Source organism: Rutilus rutilus (genome assembly GCF_951802725.1).
Source record: "Rutilus rutilus genome assembly, chromosome: 22".
NCBI lineage: Eukaryota > Metazoa > Chordata > Actinopteri > Cypriniformes > Leuciscidae > Rutilus > Rutilus rutilus.
This window is the reverse complement of record NC_140227.1, coordinates 20,551,343-20,567,990: the sequence shown is the minus strand read 5'-3', so window position 1 is coordinate 20,567,990 and position 16,648 is coordinate 20,551,343. Positions and strand designations below refer to the sequence as shown.

Genomic DNA, 16,648 nt, shown 5'->3' with positions numbered 1-16,648 from the left:
CAAATTATTTTGTGCAATATTAATATTAAGTGGGAAATTTAGTGTTTAATGCTTTGCTATGCTAATTTAGAAGAGTTTCTGTTATATGTTTTTTTTTGGGGGGGGTTACCATCATGGTGACGAGTGGAGCATGAGCTTGGTTTGAGAACCGATATACTGTTAAACGTTCTATATTGCCGTACTCATTCAGCAATTGCTATGCTATTGCTGCATTGTGTTACCAATTAGCAAGTTAGCACTTACTGAATTAGCAAACCAAGTTTTTTTTTTTCACTGCTAAAAATATTTAAGTTGAGAATGAGATTGTGATAATTTTGTTAAATGTAAGAATTAGCTTAACTTAAAGTTAAGAGCAATTAAAATGTAGTACTAAATGTTTGATGTAGATGATGACCTAATTTTTCTTGAGTTTTTCCAACTTATTCGGGTTTACAAAACCCCCAAGCAGCCACCCAGAACACTTTTCCAAATACATAACAGAATAAAGAACACTCAGAACACCTTAGCAACTGTATAGCAATGCCCTGCCAACCGCCTAACATTGTGTCTTTAGCACAAAGAAAGAACACATCTAGTCTGTTTGCTACAATCTTAATTTTAAGCCCATGTCAATTCCCAAACACGTTCTGAAAAAGAAACACCTAATCATGCTGTTCATCAAAATCGAGTCAAGTTGCATCAAACGATAAAACAAAACACCAGTAGAAACCGCAAACTTGACTGCTCACCCATCCAGTGCAGCGTCTCTTACATCTCAGTGATAATGTCACCCATGTGCATATTGGTTCACTGGCAGCTGTCATTTCTCACAATGAAAGTGGCAGTGTCACGTATCCTGCTCCCTCAGGAGTCTCGCAAAGAAATCAGTCACTGTCTTTGGAACGCTCACATGATGGATGCCTCTGTTTATTTGCGTTCGCAGGTTATTTATTTGCACAGAGGCACAAACGATCAGAGGAAGAGGACATCTAATCACTCATCCGCCCCCTTCCACACTGTATATCTCAGGAGCTGCAGGCAGCATCTCTAATGAAAATGAAACTATCACAGTCAAACTAAAGTTTTCTCTCGATTTTATAGGAAAATTTACATCAAAATGACTAAACGACATTTGATTCATAATAAATAAGGAGTGTTTGCTAGGCCTCCATTTTGATCAAGCATCAATGATACAGCGAACTGCTCGACTTCAATCTTTTTGTAATAGTTATTTTGATCAGAAAAAAAAAAAGATTCCGATTGGTTTACTTCAATTTGAATCTCGCATGTGATTTCAATGTCCACGCTGTAAAAGCTAAACAGGTGATAGAAATCAAAAGTCAGAAACTAATTGTCATTTTTGATCATGAAAACATTTGATGGACTCAATAGTCACTGACATGAGCAGCTGGAACAATGTTGCTCTAAAGAGATGACGTGCACGCACACACACATCTCATCGCTAAATGGAAAGACATGATTTATTAATGCATGTTCTCCCGGAGGAATGAGATGTCTAGATTCAGATCCTGAGAGATTTTGGCCCGTCTCAGCATGGAGATTGAGATTGTGAACAAGTGTTTGATGTCATTCCTCATGAGGACATATTTTGTTGTACTTTTTTCCAAAGCAGTGACAGTCCTCAATAACCAGATTTCACACAAAAATGTACACCACCACCAGTTTGGCTAAAATGACAAAAATATTTCAAGCACACGTTGTAAGTTGGACCAGATAAAGGAAAAGCAGCCCCAGAACTCAAAAAAAGTAGGTGTGTTCAAGCTTAGTACGTTTACTGGTAACGACAATGTATACCAAAGTATGCCAATGGATACAAAAAAACATGGATAAAAACAGTTCCACCTGCATTTTTAACAATTGGCCTACATCTAAAAGTCACGTTTTGTTCCCGTGGACACGGTTGTTTGCTCGTGCAAATAAATAAGGCGGAATAATGTTTACTCTGATTTTCCAAAAAGGACGGCTATGTTCCATCCTGCTGGGCCATTGTGCCTGGCAAGGACTCCACATTGAAATGAATGCGTTTCTCTATGCAAGTTGTTCCTCACTGATAAAAACGTCTGCTGTCAGCTCTGGTTTAAGAGAGAGAAGACTTTGTGCAAATTAGACCAACCCCTCTCTACCTCTGAAAGCAGTCCATTCTCTATGGGCATTTTATTTTGTTCAGGCCTGAATCCCTCCTCCATCACCCCACATTGCCTCTTCAAAACTGCTCCTCTTTTATTCCTGACGGCTCAAAGAGCATCTCTATCAATCGGTCGATGCCCTTGTGATCACCATGGCTACCTTAGGAAAGGAGCTCCCCGTTACAATGGATTTGAATGGTGGTGTCTTAAATATTGAGAGACAACATAGACGTTTGAGTGGCATGCGGATTTACTGCTACTCGTGCATTCCTCTTATGGCTTGATGTTATGGAACAGCAGTAAACTCATCCTGATTTAAGGTTTACCCAATTCAATTTAAAGGAATAATCCAGGGTTCAGTACAAGACATAATCGACAATATACTTTTTTCCCCCTTTAAAATAAAGAAAAAACTTAATTACAGTTAGAATGGAAATTAATGGGGTTGACGCATAAACGTTAAAATACTCAATAGTATAACAAGACAATATTCATGTTACCATGATTTTAGCAGAGAAAAAATAAATCTTAATAAAAACCGTGTATTGTTCGATTTTAAATGCTCATATGCTCTCATTGCTCAAATAATACAATGTTTTAACAGAAAAAAATAATGTGCTGTTGTAAAATATCACATTTCTTCTTTTAAAGCCTCCAAAAAATGTCCCAATTCACTTCCATTATAAGTGCCTCATTATAACCTTGATCTTTGCTTTAAAAAAGAAAAGAAAAAAGAAGCCATATTTATTTCTTCTAACCAACATGGTCACAAAATTTGTCAGTTAAGTTTAAGTTGTTTTGAACCTGGAATATTCCTGATTTAAAAGGCAAAATTCCTGCAAGCCTGCATGACACAGAAGTGAATGCAGTCACTTTCAAAAGTTGTGTTACAGAAGACTAGAGTGGTGCACTGCATACCAAGACCTCATTAAATGCACAGCATTCCACCAAACATCTGAGGGTCATTAACACCAACAGTGATAATGTCTATTGTACATCATGCTGTCATGTCTAATGTATTCCGTCTTATTTATTTATTCCGCTTGCCACTGTTCACACGACAGACTCTGATTATTCACATAAATAGTTAATATGACATTTATTGAACTGCCATTTATTCCATGCAATTGCCTGCAAGCCTCACATTTGTAGAAATGATCTGTAATTCTCCCCAGCATAAGTGAAGGAAAGAACAGAAGAGTGAAGAAAACAGGGAGAATATTTAAAAGGGCAGATTGATAGCATTTGCTGGTTAAAATTGAGCATTTCAGAGATGTCAAAGTTTCACTGTTAGCAGTCTAAAAACATGTTGTTTCTGAATTAAAATATCATAACTAAATATGTTGATAACTAAATATCAAGTTTTTCAGAAAACTGAATTGTTCTGCGAAATTATTGGCAGGATGGTAATGACAGCATTTTTGGGACTTTGTTACACATTATTTTCCAAATTGTACACAAACACCAAATGATCTGAAAGTATTTCCCACATTTTAGTTTTACTATTATTATTATTATTATAGAAGAAAAGTTACAAAGGCTGAATAAGGGAAAAGCAAAAATAGTGAATTTCTGGTCAATTAAACTACACAATATGTAATTAAATTAGAAAATAGTGATTAAAGAGACACAGAAAGCTGTTATAATATCCTTTCAAAACTAGAATGAAAACTTCTAAGGGGCATCGTCTAAGGGGCAAGAAAAGTTCTCTTAATTGATACATAACCCGCTTAATACAGTTTAAAACAGTGACACTATGCAGGTCAGGAAATAACAAGCGCTAGTTAGTGTGTATCTGGCGGTAAAGCATAAGGCCTCAAGTGAGAAAACATCTAATTTAAAGTCTCTTTGATTGCCTGTTACTTTGCAACGATTATCACAGTCGAATAGATAGGACTAGGATTGTTGCATTAGCATCTACATGTCATTCTCTAAGCATTCACCTATAATTTAAAATTCCACATGCATTCCCTATTTCTCATTCAGACACACCACATCTTCAGCAACAGAGAAAGATTTGGAGTCTTTCATCAAACATCTTGAGTGCCTGGCCAAAGCTTGTTCACTGCTCTTGTATACAATCAAGAATGCTACGCTCCCACAGTGCCTTCAAAAGCCCTGAATTAATAATCACAGCACTTTTTAGGAACTATGTAGATTAGCAACCAGTCATGTTCGCTGCCTTAAATTATTAATGAGTTGTTTGCACCACAAGTTGACCTTCCTTCGGTACTGCTCTCCAAACAAACGTGCATGGCAAGCAGGACGACGCAGTGTGGAGTGAAGCACCAGGGCTTTTTATAAGAGAGTCAGACATGCTTTTACTGAATGAGAAGGTTAGGAGCGAAAATAAAACCGAATTGCAAAAGTCAAGCCAAACTCCTTGGACTTTTGAATGTTGAGGCAAAAGGTCAAAGAAAATGACTCTCTCATAAAGGGACATCAACCAGCAAGGCTGAAAAGACACCAATGAAAACTACTGAATGACATGAAATAAAACAGAAGAAAAACCAATGAAAACAGCAGGTTATATGCCCGGTTTTCAAAGGAAAACATTTGTATGCTAGCAGAAAGTCTTTTGTCCAACAACATGCAAGAAATTGATACAAACTAAACACACTGAATTTCCTCTCCTCATTAACAATTTAACACATTTGTTAATCTATTTCTTCATTCAACAACATAATTACCTCCCTATTTTTAATAAGTATTCTCATTTATAGAAGCACTTCCCACAACTCAAAATCAATATTTTGCATAGTAAAAGTAACACATGTCTTGGTGTTTGTGGACAGCAAAAATATTGGTCATTCCAGAACTCTTAAGTATTTCCCCTTCCAAACTAATGTTACTCCTTGTTGCGTCATTATAATGTTAGAACTATTTTTATAGCCTATACAAACATAATAATAATTCTGAAGCAGTGGCGAGTGCGACATGTAAAAGATTAGGGATGAACAGGTGTAACCGACAAAACTCAGAAATGTAAGTTACAAATATCAAGAACCTAGACTATTAACGTCACATAAAATGCCTCACAAGCCACAACATTCATGCACGCGCTTAACCGCGCACCCGCTCCTACGCCCGCCGTGTACAACGCCAACTGTTTTTTTTTAAATCACGAGCGCTGTCAATCACGTATATCGCCGTTTCAATTATTGGCCAGTTGTTGTAAAGCCCCGCCCATTTTAGAGTTCGCCCAATCAGCATATAAAGAAGACCGGAAGAAGCAAGTGGTGCTGCAGAGTCAAATGACGTCCAGCTCCTCCTCTATAGACGTGTAATGGGTGGTGGGGTAGAGTTGTGGGTAGGGTTAGGGTGTGGTTGGATATTCTAATCTAGCTTTATCCATTAGGCCCAAATTACATTCGCCCCTCCTCGCTGGACGTCTAGCGAGGGGGAGCGAGACGTAAGATCCGCCCATTTGTTTCGCAGCGAGCAGCCTCCAGACGGGTCAAAAATGATTGCTTAAAGCCTTTTCCAATGAACGACCGTTGCATATTTAATATACTAAGATCATATCTGTATTTGAAATGTGTTCTTCTAAAAATTGGCAAAATTAACTTTTAGCATATAAATATAAAATGATCACAAAATATTTATGATTCATTTTTTTCTACACTGATTTTCCCCCCCTCTAGAACCATCTACATTATAACTTACAGTTCACGAATGGCTGAAACGAAATGGTTATTTGAAAATGTTTTTTGTTTTTTTTCCAATCAAGTGTCTGAGGGTCTGAATTGAATTTAGATTCAATTGTTAATTTATTTATTTTCAAAACCTGAAGGAAAATAAAATTTCTAACAATGTATTTGACTAATGTATCCCACATCTTTTCTTAACAAAAAAATGTTTCGTCTCCGTATCGGCTTATTTGGAGACATTTAAAGTTAAATCTACATTTCGACTTGACACTTGCTGTGCACTACGAGTCTATACTTCCCTCTAGTGGCCAAAATAACTAACCTTTTATTACTTTACTCAATGGACGAACTTTGAAATGGAGGTCTAGTTTTAGACAAGCAATTACCATATTAAAATAATAATATGGTACATTATACACTTAATGATATTTACGTGGTTTTCACACAGAGTAATAACTAGTTTATTTACTATGTTTCTCAGCCTAAATTTGTTCATATATGCACCAGAAGAAACAACTCTGTCCCATCCATCAACTTTTTCTCTGCTGCATTTGAACAAAACTACTAATATTCACTTGTAGAGAAATCCTTAAAGTACAATACAGTATAACATCTTGAAATTAGGAAGTTGTACTAGAAAATAAATAGCTACATCAAATTGTAAACTCTGAAGGAACAAGCTTTGCAAGAGAAGGTTTGGCATAAACCAGTCAATAAAACCCCTCACTATATATTGTCAAAGCCCATGAAGTTTACATTAAGGCAAACAATCAGTACACGGGCATGTATTAAACTCTCTGATGCGCGCACGCACACACACACTCACACACACACTTTACACAGCCAAATTGATTAGGGCTCAACATGAAAAACCTAGCATGACAAACAGCATACCTATAGCTTCATCAAACATTTCCAGCTGTGTCAAGGACAAAGTGAGGTCACAGAAAACAAAAACACAGAAAATATGGATGAAAAAACAGGTCTGAGATTGATTTCCTTATGACTTAAATAGGGTGACCCAGAGGCCAATGACAAGGCTGAGAATAGCAAAAGGCATACACAATAACAGGGACAATAGTGTTCGCCCTTTATATTCTTTTTGTCACAGTCATTCGTGGTTGATGGCATGCTCTGTTGATGAATGAGGTCCTCACTGTAACTTCAGTGTCTCAGTTGAGTTCATGGAATAAGAAAAGGCCTTGAGTTTTAAAGGGCTTCTCATTGGTACTGTCTATAGTCTCCGAATGACGAAGCAGGCATGGGAGCAGGCTCTTCTGCAAACTGTGGGCCTGTAGAGAAAAGATTATGTTGGTTGATTTGAATTTATAGATTACTTTTTAATTTTTTAATTAAAAAAAAGAAGGTTTATTCAGTCTCCAAGGATGACTTGCCACACTTACCAGTTGGGAATTGTGCTGAGGCGAACCTTGTGAGCAGAATTCCTGCACCTTCTATTAATGCAAGCAGTATACCTCCCATTGCAGCAGAGCCAAACATGGCCACTGGTCCATCTGTGATGAGACAAGAAATTAATATCACACAAATAAACACATATATTTAAATAAATAAATATAAAAAGAAGAATATTAAGAGAATGCACTTTAAATATTTATAAACTGGCAAGGAATTAGAACTTGCATAAATGTGACCACATCATTATCTACATTAGTTTGAGATTTGACTTACTTCTTGCAGCTAAAATGGCTCCTGTCATGGCTCCACTTGTGATTGAGTTCCAGGGGTCTTCTTTGCCCCTCACCTTCACCAGCCCACAATCAATCATGGAGAAGAGGCCACCCCACACCGCAAAGCTTCCTAATGATGAACAAACATTTGTATTTTGTAATATCTTTCAAAGTAAATACATTTATTAGCCAATTACATTGTCTACATCACTCACGATTTCTGTCCCTCCATTGACTGGTACGCAACTACCACTTGGACGCTTCAAAACGTTCATAAAGAGATTGTAAAACTAATCCATATGAATTGAGTGGCTTAGTCCAAATTTTCTGAAGAGACACGATCGCTTTATATGATGAACAGATTTAAGAGACTTTATTAAAAATATCTTTGTGTTCCAAAAATATCATTTCAGTCTCCAAAGATTAATTAAAGTCTTACAGGTATGGAATGACACGAGGTGAGGAAATTATTACAGAATTTTCATTTTTAGGTGAACTAACCCTTTAATTTGAACAAACTTTAAAAAAATAAAACTAAAATCAGCCATTAGAATGATTTCTGAAGGATCATGTGACGCTAAAGTCTGGAGTACTGGCTGCTGAAAATGTTATTCAAATAAAAAGATAACATTTTACAATATTAATATTTTTAATGTATTTCTGATCAAATAAATGCAGCCTTGCTGAGCATAAGACACTCCATTCAAAAGCATAAAAAAAAATCTTAACCCCAAACTTTTGAACTGTAGTGTCTCACTCGGATTACATGTGACAAATAACCTTTGAACCCTTAAACATTACCTCCTAGTTGTGGAGCTCTGGTCCTTATGGCTGTCAAACTACCCCTCATTCTGTGATTCATTCCCTAAAAAGATGAAAAACAAAAACACCAATGAATCTTAACATTGGGCCCAAAAGTACTACAGGCCCTTAACTTTAAGTAAAACAACACTGCTTTATCAGCAGCACAGAGAATTACTCACAGAAGGAGAGTTTCTAAAGCCTTTGACGGCCTGAAAGATCCCTCCACCGATGGCCCCCATGGTGAAAGCACCCCCACAGTCATCCACTATCCTCCAGGGGCTGAGAAACAACAACAGTATGATTATGAGAACACTAATAGTGCATAAAGATCATCTCTGCTACTAACAAACAACCCTTGCAAAAAGTACTCTGGTAAACATGATCTCTACAATTATTTCAATGCACATTTGGGTTACACTTTATTTTAAGGTGCCCTTTTTACATAGTATAGATACAAATAAGTACTGAGTAATATTAATTAATAACATGTAATTACTGTATAATTAGGGTTAAATTTGGTTTAGGGTTAGATACTTGTAATTATACATAATTTACTGTCATTACTATGGTAAGTACATGTAAGATGTGTAACAAGGACACTGCTAAATAAAGTGTTAACCACTTTCGTTAGTGGAAATCCTACTCGAGGAAGTATCCATAATGTCGCTCAATAAATGAAACAGAAAATGGGTATGTTATATAAATATGACACATTTCTATAACGTTAGTAGCCTACTTATGCTTTCACGTCGTATTGCTAGCTAAGTTATCTACAGATCCTACTAACTGCATGTTAATAGAAATAATAGCCTATCTATTATGTGTAGTAGTTTAATAGATTAAACATTTAAACAATATATATATTATCAAAAATAATGTAGAAACTAAATCAACCGGTCACCGGCTGAACAAGGTCATGTGCGGGACTGACAGCAAGAAGCCTTTACTGAAGGACATCGTGTTAACTAACATCCAGTAAACCGACCATATCTCAACAATTCGAGCGTCAAACACCCTGACAGTTAATCAGACCGTATAAATAATAAAGAATATTTAAACTCTTATAATAACAACAAATATAAATGTTCGAAATGCATCAAATAAAAAAGTTGTTTGAACTGTCGGCTCACCAAGGCTCCCTCGCGTACTCCTCCATTTTGTTCTTTTCCTCTTCCCACTGACGTAACAAAGCACGTGCTCTTGCAGTGAGTGACGTAAGGTTATTCGCGTGGTCCTTTGCTGTCTTTTTCTTTGTGATCGTTGAATTGCTCTAGGCCCCTCTAGTGGCAGTATTCACACAAATTACCAACCATTTACAGTGAGACAATATGCAGATCAGTCCCACAAATGGGTAACTCAATTTCGTCCACCATAGACAATAATGGATTATAGTTTACGAGGCCCCATCTTGTTGCCCCCACACATGGTTTTTACTAGGTACTAAACAAAATAGAAAATTGTAGGCTATCTTATAATAGTGCTTTTGAATTTAGCTAACTTAGCTAAACTTGAGCTAAAAACATAATGTAGGCTATAAGCCAAAATGATATTTTATATGAGAATTATGCCTGATATCACAACATACCCACTTTAAATTTTGAAAAATTAAAGTTGCCAAGTGGCTAATAAAACTGTTCTTTATGGTAGAGCCTCTTCGTTGCGCCTAGAGGAGATGGGGCTGCATTAAAAGTAGGTTGATGACTCTGCGGTAAAACATAATTCAAAAACCTCTCTCGACTTCATGTCGCCTCTATGTTATTGCTCTGAGTCCGACACGCGGTTGGCTATGTTTCCATTATTAGGAAGGGGAAAGGAATGAGATGCAGTCTGAGCCTGCATTGAGAAATGACCAAATATAGACATTTTAGCTGTCCTGAGGGTTAGTCAGGGGCAATCAAAATATAAACAAGCTTGCTTCGATTCCAATCAACTTTCAGACTCCAGTTTCAGAAGAACATTTCTGAAGAGCTCTGAAAAAGATGAACAACAGACTATTGAGTGATTACCTCTAGCCCCAGTGGTGATGTATAAATCCTGTAATCTATGCATTGCAATAAGCACCTGCCACTTATCTGAAGATCATAATTCCCTAAGAAAAGAGGGAAAAGTTTTTGAGCTTTAAACCTATGACCAGGTTGATTGTAATTTGTAATGTTACATCACAAGTGGTGTGGTCTTTTGTTTCTCGTTATCCTACATAGCCTTTGTGTATAGTTCTTTATTCTAGTGACCAAATGAGCTAAGCAGAACTATGTGGCATTAGCAACAATGCATTAGATCACTGGTTTTCCCCCATGCCCAAGGAACTCATTGTATAGCTCTGGAAGCGTGCTACAGCCCTTTATAGGATCTGTGTGATCATGTGAAGAGCTACTCACTCACTAACACTAGAACCATTCATTCTATCTATGGTTCTGAACTGGACTCTAAAGCTTTTACAGCATTTTTATATCCCCACAAAATGACTCAGAAGGTTAGATTGGCGTAAATTAAAAGATATGTTTACATAGTATTGCAAGTTACTTAGTATTGCATTATTTATGTGACTCTAACAGTATGGATAGTTCATCCAAGAAAATTCTGTCAATTACTCATCATATCCTTTCTTCTGTGGAACATAAAAGAAGATATGATGACATATTTTCACTTTTGTAAGACAAACTCAATAAAGGGTGAAGTATGCCTTTAAGGAGTTTGTATTGACATAAACCAGTGTTTTTATTTGAACTAAAACTATTAATAATTAGTAGTTGAAAAAATAAAATTGTGCACTATTAAAAATAATTTACTAAAAATAAAAACTGAAACGAAATAAAATAAAATAAAATAAAATATAAATATTAGATGAAAAGTTTACATTTATAAAATAAGTGGCAGTTCCATTTATTACTAAAAGTAAAACTAAAATAATAAACTAAAGGTAAAAAAAAAAAACTACAAAAAATGTCAAAGCACATTAAAATAACTACTAAAATTAAAATGAATTCTAAAACAACAGTGAAACAGTTTTCTAACATTATTCTGACAATGACCTGAAAATAATCAAATAAAATCACATGACCCAGGTGTTTTTGTTGGACCAATCATATCTTTATCATGCAGATTCCTCCAAAAACAATTTGAATTTTCTACATAACACAAATGGAATTACTGGATTGTCACAGCTGAAACCTGATATAAGAATCATTTTATTCGACACAGCTTATTTTTTTAAATGAGCATAACATTCTGCTCTAACTTCCATTAAGTGTGCTCTTGAAGAGAATGCTTACATTCCCAAATTAAAATCTCTACATTTTTTTATGTTGTTTGATAAATTACAGATGGATGGTAAAAAAAAAATACACTTAACAGTGATTAAAATTTATATATACTCAATGGATTACATAAATTTTAAGAAAATTTCAGATTAAAAAAAATATGTTTTGTAGTTTGTATGTTTACGCAGTCATATTCACATAGATCTGATTATCCATCCCTTTCTCCTAAATGCTGTAATTCTGTTCTCATTCACACTCACTCATTCAAAATATAAGGTATTGAAGAATCTGTACCATGGAAACAATACCTGTTTTGTGATTTTTTTTAAATTAGAATCCCACCTTTAATCTCTGATCAGCAAGAACTTTTACTATAGAGATTCCCAAACCCAAAATACTAGGATTTTCGTACATAGTTCAATTCAGTCAGATGTAAGAAGATCCAATTTTACTGCCGAAACAAACATCTACTCAACATCCACATACATACCAAACACACACTAGTAAATCTATCATATGAAATGATTCATTTAGTGCAAATGACAAGCAAGGCATCAAGTTCTCTGCAGTTCCATAGGCCATTGAAACCTCTAAGCACCCACGACTGCACCACACTTCCGTTTCTTTAAATCGTCCAGTGTATTTTGTACAAAGACCCCTGGGCAGAAGCTGTGCATTCAATGGAATAATCACCATCTATACGAACCTATACCTGTCTTCCATACTGTAGGGCAGCAGTAAAGACTCTGTATGGAAGATTCTGAGTGTTGATCTTCTCAAGGTCTGTGAGATGTCTGTCCTTTCATTCCTGTCTTTTTTTCTTCATTCATGTTTATCTCTCTGCACTGCCAACTTACTGCAACAGCTTTGGAATTGCAACCTGTGAAAAACAATTCATTATGAGTTCAAACTCTCTCAGGGAAAACAGGAAAACCTCTGAATATGAGACCCAATGTATCTACAGGAAAGCTTCAGGATAATTAAAAAAAAATTACTTGCAAGATTGTATATAATTTAATTAGGCCAATATGTTTTTTTTTTTATGTAAATTAATTTTAAAATTAATAATTTTATACCTTTTTGAGCTTTTTGATATTGCTGCCTCTAATGGAAGCTAGAAGTTGGTCCCTTGTATTTTGAGCTCCTCCTCTTCCTCCACTCCTATCACCAAGCTTCCTCTGTGACACGGGCGTCAGGGAGTTCTTCAGGAAGTCTCCGTCTAGCATTGGAGGTGGAGGTGGTGGTGGTCCTCCAGGCGGTGGTGGTGGCGGAGGTGGTCCACCAACAAGCCCACTGACCCTTTTCTTATGAGTCAACTTGGGCGATGGGGCCGGTGACGGTATGGGAGAAGGTATCGGAGACGGCCTGGGCGAGGCTCTCGGGGAGCCTTTGCCAAAGCCGGGTTTTGGAACTTCTAATGAGTCTTTCTTGTCTCCAGCACCTTGGGCTTGAGCCTGCTTCTGTTCCTGCAACCGCTTTTGTCGCTGACGGTCCATATTGCGACTAAGAATACTGGTCATGGTCATACGAGGACCAGCTAACTCAAAGTGGTAGCCTAGTTTCAGAAGAGTTGTGTTTTCTTTTAAGATTTTGGTCATTTCCATCTCAGACTTCCCTCCGATGATGTGCCGCTGGTTGTGGAAGCGTAGCTCAGTGAGTGTGGAGTTGTGCTGGAGGGCATGGATCAGGGCCATGATGCCTTTGCTAGTAAGTAGATTGGAGTCCAAATTGATGCTAGTGATGCTTTTGTTAATGCGTAAGGTCTCTGCAATAGCATAAGCCACATGGTCATCAGCACGGCAGTTAGCCAAGGAAAACGCTTTGATGTGTGTGTTGTTTTTCAAGGCCTCTGCGAACTGAATAAGCGTTTTGGTTTTTATGACCTCAGAATTATTCACATTGAGTTCAGTCATGCCCGGATCGTTGCGACGAACTCTCTCAAGGTCTTCATCAAACATACTGGCCGACTCATCCTCCTCTTCCTCCTCTTTGGTCTTACTTTTTGAAATGGTGTCTGAGACACAGTTTCCAATGTTCACTTCCTTGATGGGTTCATGAATTTCATTTATGATTTCATTTTGTTTCTGAACATCCTCTCTTTCCTTATCGCTTGCTTTTGCATTATATTCCTGCGGCTTCTTCACATTTTCATCGTTCTTTTCAGGTTCTTTCTCTTTATTTTCGGCAAGTCCCCTCAATTCCAACGTGGGGCCCTCTTTCGTCTTCTCGCTTGACCTTCTTATTAGTTTTTCATCCTTGTCCTCTTCTTTTGTTTTGTCTTCTAGAACCTGATTTTGCTTTTCCTCTAACCTGGACGGATAGCCTTTAGTCTTGTTCTCCTCTCTCTTCCTAATCTCTTCCTTTCTCTCCCTTTCCTTATCCTCTTTCTCCTTTAGCCTAGAAATCATCTCCTTTGCTCTACTTTCCACAGATTCCCTTTTCCGACTGTCTTCCTTTCTATTTTTCTCTTTACTATCCTCTTTTTTCTCCTGAAGCTTAGAAATTAATTCTTTGGTTTTGCTGCTGCTACTTTCTCTCATCTCTCTTCTGTCTTTGAGTTTACTCCCATCAATTTGTTCTTTCACCTCTACTTTTCTCTCACTCTCCTCATCCTTCTTGGAAAGGGCAGATTTGTCATCTTTAGTGCCCTCTGTGACTCTGCGGGTCCTGTCCACCATTCTATCATCACATTTAAGGAAGGAAGAGGTGGAGGGGGTCCTCTGAAGTTCTCCATCTCTGCTGTCAGACGTGGAGGTATTCTTCTCTTGGCTCAGGCCCATCTTACGCAGGTACTCTTGCTTCCGGCTCTCCTTCTTCGGCTCTCCCTGAGGATCAAACATGTATAAATTATGGACAAATTATGCCGACATATACAATCAAATGTAGGCTATATGTTTGTTTTGGGTGAACCGACTGGAGGAAAAACCAGTGGCTTAGGCCTACATACTAACATGAAAATGTTCAACTAAAGCCACTGCTTTGACACAGATGGTTATATAAAAGCTGTAGTGCATGCACATTGGATGTTTACACTATGCACAGTCGGTTGTTTCACAGCGAAGAAGATGTAAACTTGCACAGTGGCTGAGTGTTTGATTTGTGAGCTGCACTTTTTCACTGGAAAGCTCCAGCCTTGGCAGACTTATCCTTAAAAGGCAGTGAGCAAAGGAGCAATCAACCAAGGAACTTCAACTGGTCCAACATTTCAAGAGTCTTTAATATCCAAAGAGACTCCATTAGGTATACATTTCTCCTGCTTGTATTATGTATTTAAATTGAAAAGTAAAAAAGTAAACATTGCATAGCCTTTTACAGTTAAAGTTTGTACAAGTCTAATTTGTAAATGTTATAAAAAAATAAGGTGGACATTATGCAAGTGTCATAAAATTATACAAATACATCTACAAACAAAACATCTGTCAAGCCACATTAGCCTACTTTTATTCATTTATTCTGCCATGTCTTCAAGGTCCCACTATAAACATGTTAGGATAAACTCCAGTATTCAAATTTTCATAGACAAAACTTTTAAGGTAGGCAAGCTAGTGAATATTTTACCTCCGTTGACAGGTTTCTCTGGAAGCGTGATTTGAAATCATCGGTCTGGCTGCTCAATTGTGATTCCTTTTTAACTGGCGCGGTTGGTTTTAAATCCGTTTGGTCCACAACGATTATTTCACTCGGATCTGGATCGGGAACAACTGATACCTCTTTCTGCAGCTCTTCCATTTCTTCGGGTGACAGGTTTGACAGCAAGCTGTCGAGGTCCGGGTCCTCGCTCACCTGTCGCCCGGTTTTAGTGAGTCCCCTCACTTTCCTCCGGGACATAGTTGCGTTCAATAATGACAAAAACCTCTGTAGAATTTGCTGAAGATATCCGTGTATTTTTCAGTTATTTTACCTTGTGAAAAAAAAAATCATTCATTAATAGGGCTGTCAGATTAGAAAGTGAAGATGAAAAACGAGGAAAAGAGTCAAATTGAAGCCTTTCTGGATGTGAAAGAAACCCGAGGAGCAGCGCGAGACGCGATGGACTGTCAGCGTAAGTTTGTAGTGCTAGGACATTCCTTGAAATCCATCGAGCACATGACCATATTTAGATGGGGGTACATAGTCCTTTAAAGGCAATTGGGAAGGATGTGGTTTACTAAAACTCAAAAGCATCCCAGAAACGTACTGTTACTTCCTGTTAGGAAATCAGGATTCCTTGAGTAGTCTACTGAAAATATTTTTTCCAGTGATGTTAAAGAATGTTATAGAAACAGGTTGGATACTATAATAGGCTGCTGTGCTATTCCAGGAATCAGTTTAATGTGGTTCAATAGAATATAGGCTATTCATAAATTTGAAATGATTATGCTTCATCTTAATGGAAGCAAATTTGAAGCCAAGACCACAAATCTGTCACCAATGGTTGCAGCAGAGAAACAAAAGGGCAGGATTTAATAGCAGCAGTGTTTATTACAAACTCAAAATGATCTGGATCTCGTGGATCTAAAGAACACAAACATAACCATTGTGTACAGATAAGAGCGGAACAAATACTAACTGAAAACAGGCTCAATATATACTAACTAACTTAAATCAATGAAAGAAACGAGAAATAGGTTTCGGTGCATTAATCAAACAATGAATAACCATGGAAACAAATGCAAACAAAGGAAACAGAACAGGACATAATGAAAAACAACTCAAACTTAAAAAACAAAGTCCAACAGAGGAGGAAGGAGGACGAGGGGTAGGCAGAAGGGACCTCCAATGATGAGGGAGGAGCCAGGGAGGAGATGACAGGGGAGGAGTTAGGGAGGGTGTGACGGTGGGAGAAGCCAGGGAGTGACTCCAAACAGAGCCATCAGGATGCAGGCCCACGGTGGAAATGAAAGAGGGACGAGCCAGGGTGTAGCCAGGAGCACAACTGAGTGAGAAAAGACACAGGCACAGCCGAGGAGATGAAAACCCAGGGCGACACCGATGGACTGGAGGGCCGAGGGACTCCGGCAGACAGAGAGTGAGTGAACACAACGGTGGAGCCGAAGGGAAGGAAGAGACCGGAAGTCTGTGCCACAACCAGGGTGATGAGGAGGGGTCACAGTGGAGCTGAGCTAGCGTGGAGCCAAGGT

The 16,648-nt window shown here is 37.7% G+C and overlaps 2 protein-coding genes across 2 annotated transcripts; both read right to left on the bottom strand.

Annotated features, from left to right (window-relative positions):
• Positions 1 to 5,872: 5,872 nt before the first annotated feature.
• timm17a (translocase of inner mitochondrial membrane 17 homolog A (yeast)) lies at positions 5,873 to 9,556 on the bottom strand. The gene is made up of 6 exons (XM_084395930.1): positions 9,399 to 9,556; positions 8,448 to 8,547; positions 8,266 to 8,329; positions 7,466 to 7,594; positions 7,180 to 7,290; positions 5,873 to 7,068 (listed from the first exon to the last, which is right to left on the bottom strand). The coding sequence occupies exons 1-6, from the start codon at positions 9,422 to 9,424 to the stop codon at positions 6,998 to 7,000; spliced, it is 501 nt and encodes a 166-aa protein (XP_084252056.1). The 5' UTR covers positions 9,425 to 9,556; the 3' UTR covers positions 5,873 to 6,997.
• Positions 9,557 to 11,341: 1,785 nt separating this feature from the next.
• On the bottom strand, positions 11,342 to 15,622 carry lmod1b (leiomodin 1b (smooth muscle)). The gene is made up of 3 exons (XM_084395784.1): positions 15,087 to 15,622; positions 12,605 to 14,353; positions 11,342 to 12,408 (listed from the first exon to the last, which is right to left on the bottom strand). The coding sequence occupies exons 1-3, from the start codon at positions 15,354 to 15,356 to the stop codon at positions 12,382 to 12,384; spliced, it is 2,046 nt and encodes a 681-aa protein (XP_084251910.1). The 5' UTR covers positions 15,357 to 15,622; the 3' UTR covers positions 11,342 to 12,381.
• Positions 15,623 to 16,648: the final 1,026 nt, after the last annotated feature.

Coding starts and splice junctions, on each gene's coding strand:
- timm17a (XM_084395930.1), bottom strand. CDS start 9,424: ATGGAGGAGTACGCGAGGGAGCCTTG. Junction 8,548..9,398: donor GAGTACGCGAGGGAGCCTTG/GTGAGCCGACAG, acceptor GTTGTTTCTCAG/CCCCTGGAGGATAGTGGATG. Junction 7,291..7,465: donor AGCCATTTTAGCTGCAAGAA/GTAAGTCAAATC, acceptor GTCTCATCACAG/ATGGACCAGTGGCCATGTTT.
- lmod1b (XM_084395784.1), bottom strand. CDS start 15,356: ATGTCCCGGAGGAAAGTGAGGGGACTCACTAAAACCGGGCGACAGGTG. Junction 14,354..15,086: donor AGAGAAACCTGTCAACGGAG/GTAAAATATTCA, acceptor TTTGATCCTCAG/GGAGAGCCGAAGAAGGAGAG. Junction 12,409..12,604: donor ATATCAAAAAGCTCAAAAAG/GTATAAAATTAT, acceptor TGTTTTTCACAG/GTTGCAATTCCAAAGCTGTT.